The sequence below is a fragment of the Rana temporaria genome, chromosome 1 (genome assembly GCF_905171775.1).
Source record: "Rana temporaria chromosome 1, aRanTem1.1, whole genome shotgun sequence".
In the NCBI taxonomy this organism is placed as follows: Eukaryota; Metazoa; Chordata; class Amphibia; order Anura; family Ranidae; genus Rana; species Rana temporaria.
In genome coordinates, this window is record NC_053489.1 from 173,695,691 (window position 1) to 173,714,387 (window position 18,697).

Below are 18,697 nucleotides of genomic sequence, written 5' to 3' on the forward strand. Positions count from 1 at the left end.
GGTTGGTTCGGGTGCGCAAAATCACGTCATATAACGTGATGTTGCTCTGCCGGCACTAGAGGCGCGCACGTCCCTGGTGCTGATGCGAGTGCCCGGGGGGCGCGATCGACCGCCGGGCATCCGCGATCGCTCAAGACAGAGCGGTTCTTTCAGGGGGAGAAATGACTGATTGTATGTTCATACAATGTATGAACAGCGATCTGTCATTTCACCTAGTCAGAACACACTTTAACTGCTTGCCGACCAGCCGCCGTTATACGGCGGCAGGTCGGCTCTGCTGGGCGAGATCATGTAGCTATACGTCATCTGGCCGAGCAGCCAATAGGGGCGCGCCCCTGACTCCCGCGCGATCGCTCGTTACAGAGCGAGAACAGGGAGCTGTGTGTGTAAACAAACAGCTCCAGGTCCTGTCAGGGAAGAAATGCCTGACCGTCTGTTCATACAATGTATGAACAGCGATCAGTCATTTCCCCTAGTGAGCCCACCCCCCCCTACAGTTAGAACACACCCAGGGAACATACTTAACCCCTTCCTCGCCCCCTAGTGTTAACCCCTTCCCTGCCAGTGGCATTTTTGTAATAATAAATGCATTTTTATAGCACTGATCGCTACAAAAATGCCAATGGTCCCAAAAATGTGTCAAAAGTGTCCGAAGTGTCCGCCAGAATTTCGCAGTACCGAAAAAAAAAAAAATTGTCAGTTGAAGCGACGCAGTGCCGAATTCGCAAAAAGTGCTCTGGTCTTTGACCAGCAATATGGTCCGGGGGCTGAAGTGGTTAAGGAACATAATTAACCGCTTGATCGCCCCCTAGTGTTAACCCCTTCCCTGCCAGTGACATTTTTACAGTAATCAATGCATTTTTATAGCACTGATCGCTATAAAAATGCCAATGGTCCCAAAAATGTGTCAAAAGTGTCTGATCTGTCCGCCATAAGGTCGCAGTACCGATAAAAATTGCAGATTGCCGCCATTACTAGTAAAAGAAATTATTAAAAATGCCATAAAAAAACTTTCCCCTATTTTGTAGACGCTATAACTTTTGCAATAAACGCTTATTGCGTTTTTTTTTTACGAAAAATATGTAGAAGAATACGCATCGGCCTAAACTGAGGAAAACAAATAGTTTTTTTTTATATATTTTTGGGGGATATTTATTATAGCAAAAAGTAAAAAATATATATTTTTTTTTTCAACATTGTCGCTCTATTTTTGTTTATAGCACAAAAAATAAAAACCGCAGAGGTGATCAAATACCACCAAAAGAAAGCTCTATTTGTGGGGGGGAGGGGGGGGGAGGACGTCAATTTTGTTTGGGAGCCACATCGCATGACCGTGCAATTGTCAGTTAAAGCGACGCAGTGCCGAATCGCAAAAAAACAGGATTTTTATAACAGCTAACCTGTGAAATCCTTTTCTAGGAGTACACCACGGGACACCATAATCATTACATAATGGGTTGTATGGTCACCAGAGGTGATTGGACACTGGCACAACCAATCAGAGACAGTTCCCTCCATATAGCCCCTCCCATCAGGGAAGTACCTCAGTTTTGTAGCAAAGCAATAAGGTTCCCATAAAAAGGGGGGGACCTCTGTGTCCTGTGGTGTACTCCAAGAAAAGGATTACACAGGTAAGCCGTTATAAAAATCCTATTCACTTTATCGTGCACCACGGGACACAGAGCCATAATCATTACATAATGGGACGTCCCAAAGCAATGCCCTATATGAAGGGGGGGGGGGGGGAGGAGAGACAAAAATCAAGCAGACCGCCATGGATAAGAAGCTCTATACTGCCGCCTGCAGCACACTTCGCCCAAAGGCAGCATCCTCATGTCCCTTCACATCTATGTGATAACATTTTGAAAATGTGTGGACTGAAGACCAAGTTGCAGCTTTATAGATCTGAGTCACCGAAGCCTGGTGGAGCACTACCCATGAAGCACTTATCGCCCTGGAGTGCACCCTAACCGAAAAAGGAGGCGCTGTTCCTTAAACCATAGGCTTGAATGTCGAATCCACCTGGAGATAGTAGATTTTGATGCCGCCTGTCCCTTCTTGGGACCATCTGGCAAAATAAACAAAACATCTGTTTTGCGTATCTGAGTGGTTGCCTGCAGATACACCCTTATTGCTCTCACTAGATCTAGAGAGTACAAAGATCTTTCCTCCGCTGTCTGCGGATCCGGAAAAAAAGAAGGCAGAACAATGTCCTGATTTAAATGAAAAGCCGACACTACCTTAGGTAAAAAGGCAGTATGGGGTCGTAATACAACTCTGTCCTTATGAAAAATTAAATAAGGCTTTTTACAAGAAAGCGCTGCTAATTCAGATACTCTTCTAGCCGAAGAGATAGCAATCAAAAATGCCAATTTCCTGCTAAAAAGAATCAGCAGAATTGGGCGAATAGGTTCAAAAAGGTTGTTTCTGCAACACTGACAGTACTAAATTCAGATCCCATGGGCATAAGGAGGATTTGACTGGTGGATTGGTCTGCAATACCCCCTGAACAAAAGCCTGAACTAGGGAATGAGATGCCAGCGGTCTTTGAAAGAAGACTGATAGAGCAGATATTTGCCCCTTAATGGTACTAAGGGCTAATTTCATATCCACTCCTAGCTGGCAATCCTATTTATGTCATACCTCTGAGGATTCCATCTGTTGGTTTCACACCATGTAACATATGTTTTCCAGACTCTATAGTAAATAAGCCTGGAAGCTGGCTTTCTGGCATTAATAAGCGTAGAAAGCACCGGACCTGAGATACCTCTCTTTTTAGAATGTGGGTTTCAGAAGCCAAACCGTCAAATTTAGCTTTTGTAAGGAAGGATGGAACACTGGACCTTGCAACAGATCTTAACGAAGCGGAAGCGTCCACGGTGTTCCCACTGATCTCCGCGTACCAAGGTCTTCTGGGCCAATCTGGGGCCACTAAGATTACAGGAGTTCCTTCCCTCTTGATCCTGCAAATTAGCCTTTGTAGTAGAGAGATTGGAGGAAAGGCATAGATCAGTGACTCCACGGCACTACCAGTGCATTTGATCCATAGGCCAGAGGATCTCTTGTCCTGAACACAAATTTGTCCAATTTCCTATTGAACCTGGAAGCCAGTAGGTCTACATCCGGGGTCCCCCATCTCTGGCAGATGGCCTAAAAGATTTCGGGGTGGAGAGACCACTCTCCTGGTAATAGCTGCTGGCAACTCAAACAGTCTGCTTGCCAGCTCTTTACCCCTGGAATGAAAATTGCAGAAAGGCAAGGAACATGTTCCTCTGCCCATTTCAAAATGCGATTGACCTCCTTCTGGGCGCCCTGGCTGCGGGTGCCTCCTTGGTGATTGATGCAAGCTATGGCTGTAGCATTGTTGGACTGAATCCGAACCGGGTGGCCCTATAACCTGCTTGTCCAGGTTCTGAGGGCCAAGTATACTGCCCGTATCTCCAGTAAGTTGATGGATAAGTCTCTTTCGGCCTTGGCCCAGGTTCCCTGGGCTGAAGCTTCTTCCAATACAGCTCCCCAGCCCCTTAGGCTGGCATCTGTAGACACCACCTTCCAGGTGATTGGGAGAAAGGATCTTCCCTTCTGCAAGTTCTTGGTCCTTAACCACCAACTGAAATCTTGGCGCACCTGTGAGGATAGGCAGCTAAAATCGCCCTGAAGTAGTCTCAAATGAAACTGAGCGTAAGGGACAGCCTCGAAGGGGTCTACCATCTTCCCCAATAGCCTCATGCAAAGGTGAATGGATGGTCTTTTCTTTGTCTTGACCTTGCGGATCAGGTCCCTTAGTGATTTGATCTTTGACTCTGGTAGAAACACCCGGCTTTGAGCTGTATCTATGATCATGCCCAGATTCTCTATCCTTCTTTGGGCTTGTAGCGAGGATTTTTGTAGGTTTACCATTTATCCTAACTTTTCCAGGTATCTTTTCGTGGTGGATACAGAGTGATCTAATCCTGCCACTGATTGATCTATCACAAGTAGATCGTCCAGATAGGCTGTTATCACTATGCCCTGTGCTCTGCGATTCGCCGACAGAGCGGCTAGTACCTTTGTAAATACTCAGGGTGCGGTGGCCACCCCAAAGGGCAGAGCCACAAACTGAAAGTGGCGATGTTCCACCGCAAACCTTAAGAATCTTTGGTGAGCGGGATGGATATGCACATGTAAATAGGCGTCCCTGATGTCTATCGACGCTATGAATTCTCTGCCTAGTAGGGTGGCGACTACTGCACGAATAGTTTCCATTCGGAAATGGCGAATGTTCAGAAACTGATTTAGAGATCTCAGATCCAGAATGGGTCCGACGTCTCCGTTTGGTTTTGGGATCACAAAGAGGTTTGAATAAAAACCTGAACCTTGTTCCTTTAAGGGTACTTCTGTAATCACCCCCTGGAATAGCAAGTAATCTCAAGGATGCTCTTTTTAGAGGATCTTTGGAGAGCCTTGATCTTCAGGAACTGAGAAGATGGGATCTCTCGAAATTCCAGCTTGTACCCTAGGGATACTGTGGATACCACCCATCTGTCCTGTATTTCTGTCTGCCATACCGCTGAAAACTGACGAAGCCGTCCCCCCCACTCGGCCGAGCGGGGGGCGCCTCTTCATGCAGAGGTTTTAGGTTTTTTTTTTGTTAGCCTTAGAACCCCAATGCTTCTTGTTTCTCTAGAGCTGGTCTTCCTTGGCTTTGGTGGAAAATGCCATCGCCACTGGCTGGAGGTAGATTTACCAGGAGCCGGGGAGAGAGAACAATTAAAACAAGGTTGCTTTTTTTTTTCCTCTTCTCTGGTAACAGCGTAAATTTTCCGCTAGATATGTTTTGTATGTATTTCTCCAAATCTTTCCCAAAAAGGCTTTCACCATGAAAAGGGAAACTCGCTAGAAGCTTTTTGCATGGTACCTCTGCAGACCAATGTTTTAACCAAAGGACTATGCGCATATGCACCAACTGGAGTGTAATGCGAGACGCTTGCTGGATCGAACCTCTCATAGCATCTATTGTAAAACATAAGGCTTTGGGCAAATTTTCCCACAATTTGGCCTGATCTGGAGATAATTATTATAGCCCATCTTTTACCTGGTCCCTGAGGACCTGACACATACCCACTGCAGCTACAGCGGGTTGTGTAACTGCTCCTGCCAGCAGGAAGACCCCAGGGAGGAGACAGGTGATTCAGATAACTCAGAGGAGGGCAGCCTGAACGCAGTTCGCACTGCTTCAGCATAACATTGCACCTGCGATCTTGGCATTTGGGAAGCAGAAAAAAGCTCCTCTGATACCCCTGAGCCGTCCGACTCCTCATCCCTGTCCTCTACAGGTATTACTTCATCCTCCTCAGATCTTTCTGACAGAGGATCTAAAGTTAACGAAGGAGATCTGCTTTGCTTTTTGTCCTTTTGTGAGGACTTAACGATTAAATTAGCAATCTTCTAATCTAATCTTTCCATGGCTGCAGCAAAAGTGTCCTCAGTGACATATGCAGGCCCAGGTGCCACTGGAGAAACTCCCGATAGTGGCAACGGTTCCTCCTGTATAGGCAAATCAAGGCTTACAGGGGAGAAAGGTACCGAGCAGGCACAGGTAGAGCCTCCTGTCTCGGGCGGCGTTGCTTTTAGCCCCTGGACCCTTTCTAAGGGAAGACATCTTTCCAAGCAACAAGCCGAGGTACCAAAACGCATATACTACTGTGCTCAGTTTAGCAATCTATATACAGTATGCAACTTAAACACACAGTTTCATGCATAGAGTAGGTGCCTCTCTTTGGTAATGCCCCACCATCCACATAGAGCTTGCGTGTCCCCAAGAAAACTGCTGCTGTATCCCAAGGGAGAGCTGCTGGCTTCCTGGCCGCTTTATGGCCCCTATCTGGGCGCCATCTTTTCAAAAGTGGCGTGCCCGCGAGCGCTCCCGGCTCCACTTCCGCCCTTTCCCGATAATTTAGGTCACGGGGGCACGCTTTATTATGGCGGCTGCCTTACTGGCTTCTTACCAGGTTCTTTGGAGGAGAAGAGTGGTGGCTGTGTAGCAGAGCTCTGCAGCAGGAAGCGTGCTTGTGGTCTGACACTGTACAGAGTGAGGTGAGAAACTCAGCTCTCTACTCCCTCTAGTGGCCAAAAATTAGAAGAAACCCACTGTAAAATTCTTGTAAAAAGGTCCTTAAGAAAAATCTTAGGCTCCCTTTTCCCTTAGGTTTAACTACTGAATAAACAGACAGTACCAATCTTCACCCATCTCGGTGGGTTTTGTGTGCCAACCTTCAGGGGTATGGGTTCCTATTTAAAGGAGACCTCTTCCCTGGGCCTTGTAAAAGACTCTGACCAGGCCTTTTAGCTGCAATAGCGAAAATGCTGGACCTCAGAGCCCAGTCCTCCGAAGAGAGACAGGCAAAGCCTCATGCGTGAGGCCCGGATCTCATCCAGTTTCGGCGTAATAATTCAGCGTCTTGGATGGACCCGAAGGTCTAGCTCCTTTTAGCCCTCAGAGGGTCTTCTTTAGCCGAGCTTCCCTTAGCACATCTCCACGCGTCCAAATCGGAGACACTTGCGAAAAAATTGAGGTACTTCACTAATTTGGAGGGGCTTTATGGAGGGGAACTGTCTCCGATTGGTTGTGCCAGTATCCAATCACCTCTGGTGACCATACAATCCAATATGTAATGATTATGGCTCTGTGTCCCGTGGTGTACGGTAAAGAAAGTGGCCCGGTCATTGACCAGCAAAATGGTCCGGGGCTGAAGTGGTTAAAATTATGCACAATCTTGGGGCACTCCATTTCAAAATGTAAAAACAAAAAACTTATGCCGCGTACACACGATCGGACATTCCGACATCAAAACCGTGGATTTTTTTCCGACGGTTGTTCGCTCAAACTTGTCTTGCATACACACCGTCATATAAATGTTGTCGGAAACGCGGCGACGTACAACACTATGACGAGCCGAGAAAAATGAACTCAATGATTCCGAGCATGCGTCAAATTGATTCCAAGCATTATGTAAGATTTTTGTGCATTGAATTGCCTACACACGATAGGAATTTTCGACAAGAACTTTTGTTGTCGGAAAATTTGAGAACCAGCTCTCAAACATTTGTTGTCGCAAATGTCCGATGGAGCCTACACACGGTCCGATTTTCCGACAACAAGCTCACATCAAACATTTGTTGTCGGAATGTCCGTGTGTATGCAGCATACAAGTTTTACACAATTTAGGAACATTCACACGTCGGACAACCGTTAGAGAGGATTTTCTTCCAAATCAAATACACCTTTGCACACTGTTACCGACTAGTGTTCCAATGTTCCTCTTCTCCCTCAGTTTCCCTTCCTCATTCAGCTATTGTGAACTCAATGCTGACAGAGAGGGACAGGGAAGGGACGTGCAGTGCAGGCGCCCAACGCCCCCCCCCCATCAACCAATTTATGTTAATAATTGTTAGGGGGGAGGGCTAGAAGGTTGTAATGGTGCGGTGCACAATGAAAACATGTGGCACTGCGCTGACAAGCCATTCACCTCTGCAGCTAGGGGTTCAGATCCCGGTCTCGGCTACATGTGAATTGAGTTTGGTGGTCTCAGCCCGGCTCCCGGTGGGTGTGCTATGCGAGGTAAGCCTGCTCTTAGTACGCCCACCCCCCTCCCACAAAAACCACCACACTTACACGCACTCAAAATTGGGTTAACATGCACGCACTTTGACCACGCGGTCTCTAAAAAAAGAGAGGCGAAGGACTAACGGGGCTGGTTGAGCGGGCAAATCCTCTCACTCCATTATAGGGAGTCCCTCTGCCCCGTTGGGCTTCAAAGCGGAGCAGGTAGGGCGGGCTGTGTGGGAGGACCCCCTCACACACCCGCCATTGCCACCCGGGGCATGGAGAAAGGTGGCAGATTGCCTCTGGGGGAGGCCTGCCTACTCCCAACTCCTGCAGTCCGGCTCCTCTCTCGAGTACACGCACAAAATACACTTAAAAAAAAAAAAAAAAAATTACAAAAAAAAAAAAAAAAAAGAAAACGTGTCTTTATGTACCTAAAAGGCAGGCATGATTCACCCACTGGTTGGTATACAATTTTTGAGGAATTTTGCCAAGGCACTCGGTTTGAAAAAGTTTGAACCAAGGGGAGTGTCCACCACGGTTTTTCTTTAGTCCCATAAAAGAGGAGCTTTACATTTGATATATAGTTCTTTAAAAGGCACTTGGTCTACCAAGAATCACACTAAATAAATGTCAGTAAAATTGCACCTTCAGGGCAGTCTAGTAAGAAATTGATAGAGCTTGGGAAGAGAGAAGGGTACACTTTTAAAATATTCAAGCATGTGTCAGAATATGTGCTTAGTTTTGTAAATTCATAAATTCTTGGGTATACAAATACAACCCAACTTGGTGGGTAATCATGCTACTCCAAACCTGCTGACCACACAGAGGTGTGGTGGCACACTAGGGTCAGCAAGTTTGTCTACATCTGTCTTTGCATGTGTAATCGATCACCTTTCGTCAGATTTACATTTCAAATAAAATAAGAAAAATTAAGGGACGTTCTGACACAAGTTTTTTTCCAGATCACTCTTGCATATTGATTGGGATGGAGAACTATGTTTTCTCATAACATTTACCCCAACAGCTTTCGCTTGCGCAGGATGGGATTATTGACAACGTTTAATGGTTTCAAGTTGACTTTGAGGTCTTGTATTCTCATGTTGGCAAGCTGCTCTGCATGGGCTTGCTGTATCCCGGCAACCATTGCCTGCAATGGAAAATGGTACACAGTCTAATTAGTTCCTGTGCAACTTTCTTAAGATGAAGCATCCTCTGTGAACACAAAAAAAGAATCTTTAATGTGATAATGTGCTGACAGAGATAATACACTGTAATGCCCCAATGTAAACGGCACACTCCTGAATATGAATTTCTGCTATTGTCACCTGTTATGTAAGCATGACACATTTTCCCTACAAGAGCAATTTCTCCTTATGAAAGTCTTTGTCTGAAGTGTAACCTAAACACGATTTTAACTGATTATAAAAAAGTTAAATTACATTTTTCTCTATAGTAGACTGTTATATCAACACTTTCAGAAACCTCCGTTTCCCCAGTTACCATAAATGTTTCTTAAAATTTTGTTTTACCAATATCAGAATTATCCATTTCAAATGTCATCTCTGTAACGTATAGAAGTTAAAGTTTTCCTAACAATTTAAGATTAACGCAGAGCAAAGAATTCATATACAACCTTATCCATCATCATCTGTGCAGATGGCAAAATATTATCCAGCGCCTCTGTGGAGTTTAGCCAAGGGTGGTCCAGAACACCTTCAATGGTGAGTCGTTCCTCAGGCTTAACCTTCAACAGCCTACAGACAACATTATACATTTAAATAAATGTCGGTTTTAATAAAAAAAAAAAGCATATATACAATCCAATGAGTTTACTGTTCTTGAGCACTTAAAGCAAGGGTGCCCAACCAGTGGCCCGGGGGCCACATGTGGCCCGCGGAGCCCTCTGATGTGGCCCGTGACCTCCTGCTCTGGGATGGTTTAGAATAGAATACTGTTGTTAAAGGTAGGTTTATTACTAAAATCACAGTGTACATATGGACATATCTGTTCTGCAGTGGTTACTGGGCTGCTTTCAAACTGATCCACAGGTGCAGAGAAGTGCACCTGTGGGTTACCTGCACTGAGCCATAGACTTCTGATATTACCTGCGAGTTTAATGAGCTTTCTGAAAATGCACCAAACCTGCAGAATATAATGGAAGTCTATTGCAAAGTGCAGGAAAGCCAAAAGTATAGTGGGCTGTGTCCGTGTCTGCTCTGCATATGGACCTGCCATCCACCTGCTCCGTTTTAATGTGGCCCGCAACTGGTTACCAAGTCGCTTAAGTGGCCCACGCGCTTCTAAAGGTTGGGCACCCCTGACTTAAAGCCTAAGGCCAGCCCAAGACAGTTGCAGAACCGACCTAGATTTGAACCATGTATGGGCAGGCTAAATGTACCAAGTTGCTTGATCGATCAACTAGAGTACAACCAGCCTGCTGCATTCTACATATGACTAATCACTAGCGCCTGGTATAGCCGCTAGCAATAATCACTGTTTTGTTCTGGCGGGGATGGTTTCTGAAGCCACTCCCCATTTGGCTGTACTTCTCCTATGGATCACAGGAGTCCAGTTCGTTCAGCTCTCCTGTGACCGGTTTTCGTCACAGAGCCTGGGAAAGATCAGGACCATATGATCAGGATCCACCCAGAACCCCGGACCGATACCTGGCTCAGCATCCCAGGGGGCCGCTGAAAGCCTGAGCCAGCCATGGATGCAGCATCAGACCGATGCAGCATCCACATAGGCAAGTATGATTCTTAAAAGAATTGCAGAACTTCTCTTGTAAGGTGAACAAAGTGCAGCTTCCAAAATTGGTGCCTAGTTTAAATTGCATATCTGTGGTGGCTTCCCCACAGTACGGGCAAAAAAAATGTAAAAATATGGTTAACCACATGCTGATACTATTATAATATGGGGGGTGTACGTGTGCCACTGCATCACTGAGGAGCCGAACTGTGTACCCGGCGGCCGCGATTTCCACCAGCACCCGCGATCGCTCGTGATAGAGCAGGAATGTGGCTAAATCCTTTGGGGGGTGAAGTGGTTAATCGCTTGTTCCTGTCTGGCCTAGGAAATTGTATGCAGTCTATGCTGGGCACGTCCCCAGCATCATAGGAAAACGTGTGCTTTCCCTTTCATGTTCCTTGCATGCACAATGTGCTATCCCTGTCGCAGCAGCAGCACTGTGGCAACGAGGGAAGATAAAGTGCCTTGGGCACGCTCAGCTTATGGTGTATTCCAGATCCTAGGTAGGATGGGGATGACCTCTCACAGTGGCAGTTTGTTAGCCAGACTGTGGGGTAGTCATCACAGGTAGAGCATTTAAAACTAAGCACCAATCTTGTAAGCGAAACAGTGTTTTTCTAACTACTGGGGCCCCCTTACCCCACACATTATATACATTCACAGTACAATATACTGGATAACAAAAGTGAACTTAGTCTTGAAATTAATACGATTTTGTTTTACGAGCAATCTTGTTGAAGGCGTTAACATTACAGATGCCACACCAGTCTAACAATGGCTTTATTGCTGTAGATGAGTTGCAAAGATCATGGGATTAAACATTGAAAAAATAAAAAAACTGCTTACTTTATAACTACAAAGATTTCAGGAAAATGCAAGAACTCACTTTCTGACTATGTCTTTTGCCATTTCTGAGATCTGGCTCCATTCGTCCTCTGGGAACTCAAAGCTTCCAGTCATAATCTTCTTCCTCATATCCTTAGGGATTGTCCGGCTGTGGTGTTTGGAGTAAAAGGGAGGGTAGCCGCACAGCATCACATAGATGATCACACCTAAGGACCATAAGTCACAGCTCTGGGAGAGACAGAGACAACCACAGAGTAAAAACATAAAACACATAATAGTGATAGGTTCCTGTATGCACACCTTGCATACATGTGTAGGGGTGGTGATAAAATATTTTCCCACAACAACAAAAGGAGGGGGGGGGGGGAGCAATGTTTTCTTTGTATCACAAAGAACACTGTTCTAACACCTTGTGTTCTATGTTGCTTGATTAAATGTGTCAAAAAAATACATAAAAAAAAATACACATTTCTTTCCAAGCTTATAAATTTTACAAGATTTCTAGCTCTCTCAGCGAATTTAAGAAACTTGATGTGATTACAAAATTCCTGGAAAACAATGCTTATCTTTACATTTCTATTTATTCATGTGCATTGGTTCTCAATTTAAACATTTCAGTCTATTAAATGAAAGCTGTTGGCGCAACATTCCCTATGTGTAGAATCTATTGCAGCGTGGCCATTGCATAGCCTAGAACAAAAGCTGGCTCATCTGGATATTCTTGCAGCAGTAACTAAGCAAGAATGCAGATAAGAGTTGTTGTGTCCTCTCCTTGGTGCAAATCCGTATATGCAATATAATACAAAGCTTTGGAACACTAGTTTTTGTGGGAAAATGTATTTCTGAAATATTCAATGGTGGCCACAAAGCACAAATTCGTTTTGATAATCGGCAAAAACATTTACCTTGTTATATGTGTATGGTGTTGGTGAGGTAGGAATAATCCCCGACTTCTCTTTCTGGTGTCTTCTTTGTGCCTCTAGAACCTGACAGTTATAATATAAAGTTAATAGAAGAGCTGCATAAAAAAAAATCTCATTAACTGATAAACATCTTCTATACAAAACATTTTTTTGTAAGGGCATTTTTTGTAAAAAAAAAAACATTTTTTTTATAAAAAGGTATTTTACAATAGAAAATACTACAGGACATATTCCAGCTTTAAAAGCCCTGTACTGCCTGATGATGATGTTTCCTTTTAATACAGAACGGGCAGGTCCGTATGCTCTTAAAGAGTCACTAAACACACTTTTATAAAAAAAAAAAAAAAAAAAACAATTGCTGTATTACATTGCTGTTCATAGTCACTATGAGATTCGTTTTCCGTATTCTGAAAAAAAAAACTGGTTAATCCTGCTGCTCTTCATCTCCCTGTTCGGTTCATGTCCCCAATTCAGTTAGGGATTTTGCAGCTGTAGTGACAACTCTGCACATGCTCAGTTTTCAGTGAGTGTCTATGCTGAGCATTTCCTCCTTATCACATGTGAGCAGCCCATGTGACTATAGAGTCACACATATGTGGGCGTATACCTAGTGGCAGATGACAGCCCACTCCCTCCCTCCCTCCTCCATGCCCACTAAACAGCTTAACACAATGGGGTGGTTGGATATTACATGTAGATTAATGGAGGCTTTACCTCCCTCTTATTCTAAGACACAGGCTGGAGGGGCGTGAAACAGCCTGTAACTGGCAGAAATCCGCCCACACCATGTTATTTCTACAAAATATTAAATATTTTATTTCAAATATATATTTTTATGACAATTTATAATAATTTGATATGATTTATTTATTTTTACTCTGTGTTCCAAAAGCTTTTATTTATTTTTTTGAAAATGTGACCAACAGCAGAGGACAAGAAGTTCCTTTTAAAGACAGGCTGGGAAAGATCTGGGTCATATGACAGCTGTATATTGATCAGGAAAAAGGTACTTGGATGTTTTTTTTTTTTTTTTAATTAAAATAATTAGTGTCATCATCCACATGCAGAAATAGAGACAATGCCAATTAAACAGCATGTGTTTAGTATCGCTTTAAGGTTTTTATTAGAGTACCAGCTGCAGTGGCAGTCTACTGAAAGCTTCTTGCGTGGAGCTTAAAAATAGATTGCTACAAGCAATAAATATATCTAATGCAATCTTTCCAATTGATACATATAAAAAGATGAAAAAAATGAAACACACACACACACACACACACACACACACACACACAGGGCCCAGATTTAAAATGACAAGGTTGCAGACTTTATCCGGCATATTAACACCTCATACTAAATGCGCCCACCATATCATTTGCTCAATCCAAGCCTTCAGAATTATCTACAACATCTAGAGGATATGGAGATGGGCTTTTGTAATGAAGGGTGATATAGCACCATGATGCTTAAAGTGGATGTAAACCCCCAAAAAATGTTTTTTTGTTTTGATGTCACAATGTAGAGTATACGATTCCCTATCATCTGTGCCCAGTCTTGCCACACAGAGTTAATCCAGCGCTGAGCAATCCTCTTTTAATGTTCAGTGAAAGTCCAGCTATAGACATTCTGGCCATAGACCTTCTTCGCATGTGCGGATGACTTCACCGTAACAGGAGTGTATGGGACAATCGTTGTTCTGCCTGTATGGCTGGAGCTGTGGGATGGCATGTTCTGCCATGCTGGACGAGAGTGAGCCGCGGGGATCGGACATGGCTCCAGGAATGCACGCCCAGCTAACAGCGAGTCCTACTTTTCTCTCCTTCCTAAGCAAGAGCCACTTGACATGTGACCCTCACAACACAGTTCTATTGGTCCCACTCAGGCGCACAGATCTTGGGACATTTAGCCGAAAAACTGGATGGACATTTCGCAAATGCCAGGCATGATCCTGAGCTCCATACTAAGTTCATAGACTCACAAAACAGCAATGTCTATGGCCGGAACATCCATGTGATATTATCATCCCAAGAACATTGTTGTTTTAGTGCTTCACTTATGGCTCACCATTACGGCTTCGATGTCCGCCGGCCACCCGCAATCGCTATGGACAGAGGCAGAACGAGGATTTGCTTTTGTAAACAAGGCGATCTACTGTTCCCAGTGATCAGGAACAGTGATCTCAGTCATGTTCCAGTAAGCCCATCCCCCCCTACAGTTATGCCGCGTACACACGCTCGGAATTTCCGACAACAAATGTTAGTTGGGAGCTTGTTGTTGGAAATTCCGACTGTGTGTAGGCTCCATTGGACATTTGCTGTCGGAAGTTCCGACAACAAAAATTTGAGAGCTGGTTCTCAAATTTTTCGGCAACAAAATCTGCTCTCGTAAATTCCAATCGAGTGTAGACAATTCCGACGCACAAAATTCCACGCATGCTCTAAATCAAGTATGAGACAGAAACGCTCGGTCTGGTAAAACTAGCGTTCGTAATGGAGATGGCACATTCGTCACGCTGTAACGGACTGAAAAGCACAAGGCTGAAAAGCGAATCATCTCTCACCAAACTTCTACTAACACGACTGGTATTGAACTTCCCTTTAACCACTTAAGGACCGCCTCCTGCACATATACGTCGGCAGAATGGCAGGCTGGGCACAGGCACATACAGGTATGTCGCCTTTAAAAGCCCAGCCGCGGGGTGCGCGCACACGACCCAGTCCGAAGCTCTGTGGCCGCGGGACCCGATCGCCGCCGGTGTCCCGCGATCGGTCACAGGAGCTGAAGAACGGGGAGAGGTGTGTGTAAACACACCTTTCCCGTTCTTCACAGTGGCACTGTCATTGATCGTCTGTTCCCTGATATAGGGAAAGACGATCAATACGTCACACGTCCAGCCCCACCCCCCTACAGTTAGAAACACATATGAGTTTACACTTAACTCCTACACCGCCCACCTAGTGGTTAACTCCTACACTGCAATTGTCATTTTCACAGTAATTAATGCATTTTTATAGCACTTTTTGCTGTGAAAATGACAATGGTCCCAAAAATGTGTCAAAATTGTCCGATGTGTCTGCCATAATGTCGAAGTCACAAAAAAAAAAAAAAAAGAAAAAAACGCTGATCGCCGCCATTAGTAGTAAAAAAAAAAAAAAAAAAAAAAAAGAAGAATAAAAATGCCATAAAAATATCCCCCATTTTGTAAACGCTATAAATTTTGCGCAAACCAATCGTTAAACGCTTATTGCGATTTTTTTTTCACCAAAAAGAGGTAGAAGAATACGTATCGGCCTAACATGAGGAAAAAACGTTTTTTTTTATATATATTTTTGGGGGATATTTATTATAGCAAAAAGTTAAAAATATTGAATTTTTTTTCAAAATTGTCTCTCTATTTTTGTTTATAGCGCAAAAAATAAAAACCGCAGAGGTGATCAAATACCACCAAAAGAAAGCTCTATTTGTGTGAAAAAAAGGACGCCAATTTTGTTTGGGAGCCATGTCGCACGACCGCGCAATTGTCAGTTAAAGCGACGCAGTGCCGAATCGCAAAAAGGGGCATATTGGTCCAGGTCTTAAGTGGTTAATAGTGCCGTCGTACGTGTTGTACGTGACCACGTTCTTGGCGTTCGGACAACATTTGTGTGACCGTGTGTATGCAAGACAAGTTTGAGCCAACATCTGTCGCAAAACAAATCCACGGTTTTGTTTTCGGAATGTCCGAACCTCAGTACCCGGCATTAGAACACACCCAGGGATCTGATATCATTCATTAACCACTTTAAAATATGCTGACTGCAATATCTATTCTATACATCAGACTTTTTCTTACATCTCGAAACTCGCAGCATGACAACCATATCACCATATCAATTGTCAATTCCACAAGGTAGTATTAATGTCTTTCTCTAGTGCAGTGGCTGGAGGGGGTCCTCTCTCCCCGTGGGTGGTACTTACGAGGACAGCCATCTCCCTGTACATCCGCTCTCGATTATGTATGTGTTCGCATCGATGCAGCGCGAGATCGCTCTGATGAGGATGGCCATCTCCCGGATCTCCCCGTACATGCTCCCCCAGTACCAGGCAATACGGTCGCTTCTCCTCTTGGGCAATCGGGTCTCAGGACCTGCTTCCTGATTGGCCAGGAGGAGAAGCAGGCAGACAATAGTGAATATTAATTTGCTATTGTCACACTACTGGGTGGGATTAGGGCACAGTGCTCTGCGCCACAAGCCCACTTTTTTTTTAAACCAATTAGAGCCTCAGGTTCCGCCCTGCATGTAGATTAGGGGCCGGATGCATGGATTAGGGGGGAGGTGCCCCCAATGAAGTGGCTGCCACGTGACAGAATAATGACCATGACAGATTATACAGATTTATACAGTTCTCCATCTCTGCTGGGTGTGCATTCAAAATTTTTCACCCCACTTGTGTAAAAATTGTTTTTCTCACACCAACCAATATGTAACTAATACTAGTTGAAGTAAATACATCTCTCCATCCCCAATAAGCTTGAACAGCACCTAAAATTACAATGCAAGGAGCTTTGGGCGCATGTTCTGTGCGTTTCCATACCTCTGTATGAAATGGGTTAAGCAGAAATTAACTGGGACTGCTTGTAGGTTTATCTAATTCAGACAACAGTGCAGCCATCTGCGGCGCCGTATTTAGACATCATGCTGCTTTAGGGATACCTAAAAGTTAGTGTCAAGTTAGTGCCTCTAGCAACATGTATTTCAGAAAAAATATAAGCTAGAATAAAATCAATGTAGAATATGGTTCTGGTACCAGGCTTTTTTATGAACAACTACTAAAATATAACAGGCCACCAGACAAGAGAAATGAGAGACTGTTTATGCTTTTTAAACAAAGAGTCTGCAGACTCTACTTAACATACCCTGTACCAAACAAGACATTTTTGATGGTAAAGGGGGGCAGCAATTAGACAAATAGATATTGGTATTATAAAAGAGTTTAAACATTTAAGTTTAACCTTGCACACTGGGCATTAAAATAACGTTATAAAAAAACGGCAGTAGCATTGCAGCAAGTTTTTCAATGTATCTGCAATATAGTTTATTAGCTTTTTCTAGCGTTTTTCCACGTTAGCAGGTTTTTTTTCCAATGGATCAAAACCGTTATAAAAATGCTGATGAGCCAAGTTTTTGCGCATTTATCAGCGTTTTATGTTGTTTTTACAGCTGAAAACTCCTCTCAGAACCCCCGTAGTTTTGGGGGGGGGGGGGGGGCTACAGCCAAAAGCAGTTGATAACAGCCTATGTGTGTGTAGAGAGTTTATTGACTGTAGAAAAACACATCTGAAGCCAAAAACAGCATCTGTAAAAATTTCCAAAAAACATCCAGTGTGCATGAGGTCTAAGACTCCATTCACACAGGGGCAACACAACTTCCAGCATGACTTTGGGAGGCAACTTGGACACGACTTGAGTATGAATCACAGTGCGACCTGAGGAAACCTGAGGTGACTTGAAGTCGGATCCAAAGTCGTCCCCTGTGGGAATGGGCTCTTAGTGTTACATTATCAATTGTTGTTTTCTTTCAAAGATGACTCAGAGACCAGAGTCAGGCACTCCCTGAGGTCCAAAAGCTCCTTCCCAGTCAAATGTCTGAATTCATGCTAATAAAATATGCTGCGCCCAAGTAATAGCAACAAACATGCAGCTCTGTATTTTTACATTCCTTTTTACTACAGTCCTCTGTTATGTGATCCTGTTATGCATACACAGGAGACAGCATGAGGTCAGACAGTTGGCAGCAAAAGACTTCAGGTGACCTCTCCCCTTTAAAGCACGCCATGCATACAACAATTTGTAATAGATCATTGGATTGAATGGTTTAGATGGATCATTTCAAGTTTGACTGAAAATAAATGGGTGATCAATTCTGATTAATAGATTGTGTGCATATTATTTGTAATCTCTTTTGCAATGAATTGGATTTTTTTTGTCTAGATTAGGAAATAACTGATCTCTAAAAGCTGGGCATAAAAAAGGTAAAAAGGACAAACCAGTGTTGTCTGTGGTTTTCCTGCAGCTGAACTTTTCCCCCCCATTACTAACTTACCATTCCTGTTTTTTGCACTGTCCATCCATGTGGAGGTTGCCATTTTGTTAGAGGCAGAGCATGGCTTCCTCATATGAGAGCCTCCAGCAAGGAGAACACCAGGCAGCAGCAGTAGACCTATGCATATTGCACTGATAATCTCCTGAGATGAGCATTTTTGATAGGAATTCGAAGATAAAAAGGGTACTTGCTTAGGCACAATTTACACTTCCAGAATATATCATAGCCATTTGAGTTCAGGTCTACTTTGTTTATAAGCTAAATAATAATTGAAAGATTAATGAAATTGATCACCTTGCCCAACTGACTGAATTAACCACATCAATACTGGGCGTTTTCGCCCCCTTCATTCCCAGACCAATTTTCAGCGCTCTCGCATTTTAATGACAATTATGCGGTCATGCAACGCTGTACCCGAATCAAATTTTAATAATTTTGTTCACACAAATAGAGCTTTCGTTTGGTGCCATTTATTCACGACTTTGTTTTAATTTTTTTGCGATATAAGCGA

General features: G+C 43.9%; 1 protein-coding gene across 1 annotated transcript in view; it reads right to left on the reverse strand.

The window, feature by feature from the left end:
• Nucleotides 1-18,697, reverse strand: part of MAPKAPK5 (MAPK activated protein kinase 5) — an 85,276-nt gene that overhangs the window by 16,883 nt on the left and 49,696 nt on the right. The window contains exons 8-11 of the mRNA XM_040346302.1: nucleotides 12,088-12,168; nucleotides 11,223-11,410; nucleotides 9,222-9,342; nucleotides 8,605-8,735 (exon numbers count right to left, since the gene is read on the reverse strand). Coding sequence (XP_040202236.1) covers nucleotides 8,605-8,735; nucleotides 9,222-9,342; nucleotides 11,223-11,410; nucleotides 12,088-12,168 — 521 coding nt within the window. The remainder of the gene's footprint in view (nucleotides 1-8,604; nucleotides 8,736-9,221; nucleotides 9,343-11,222; nucleotides 11,411-12,087; nucleotides 12,169-18,697) is intronic.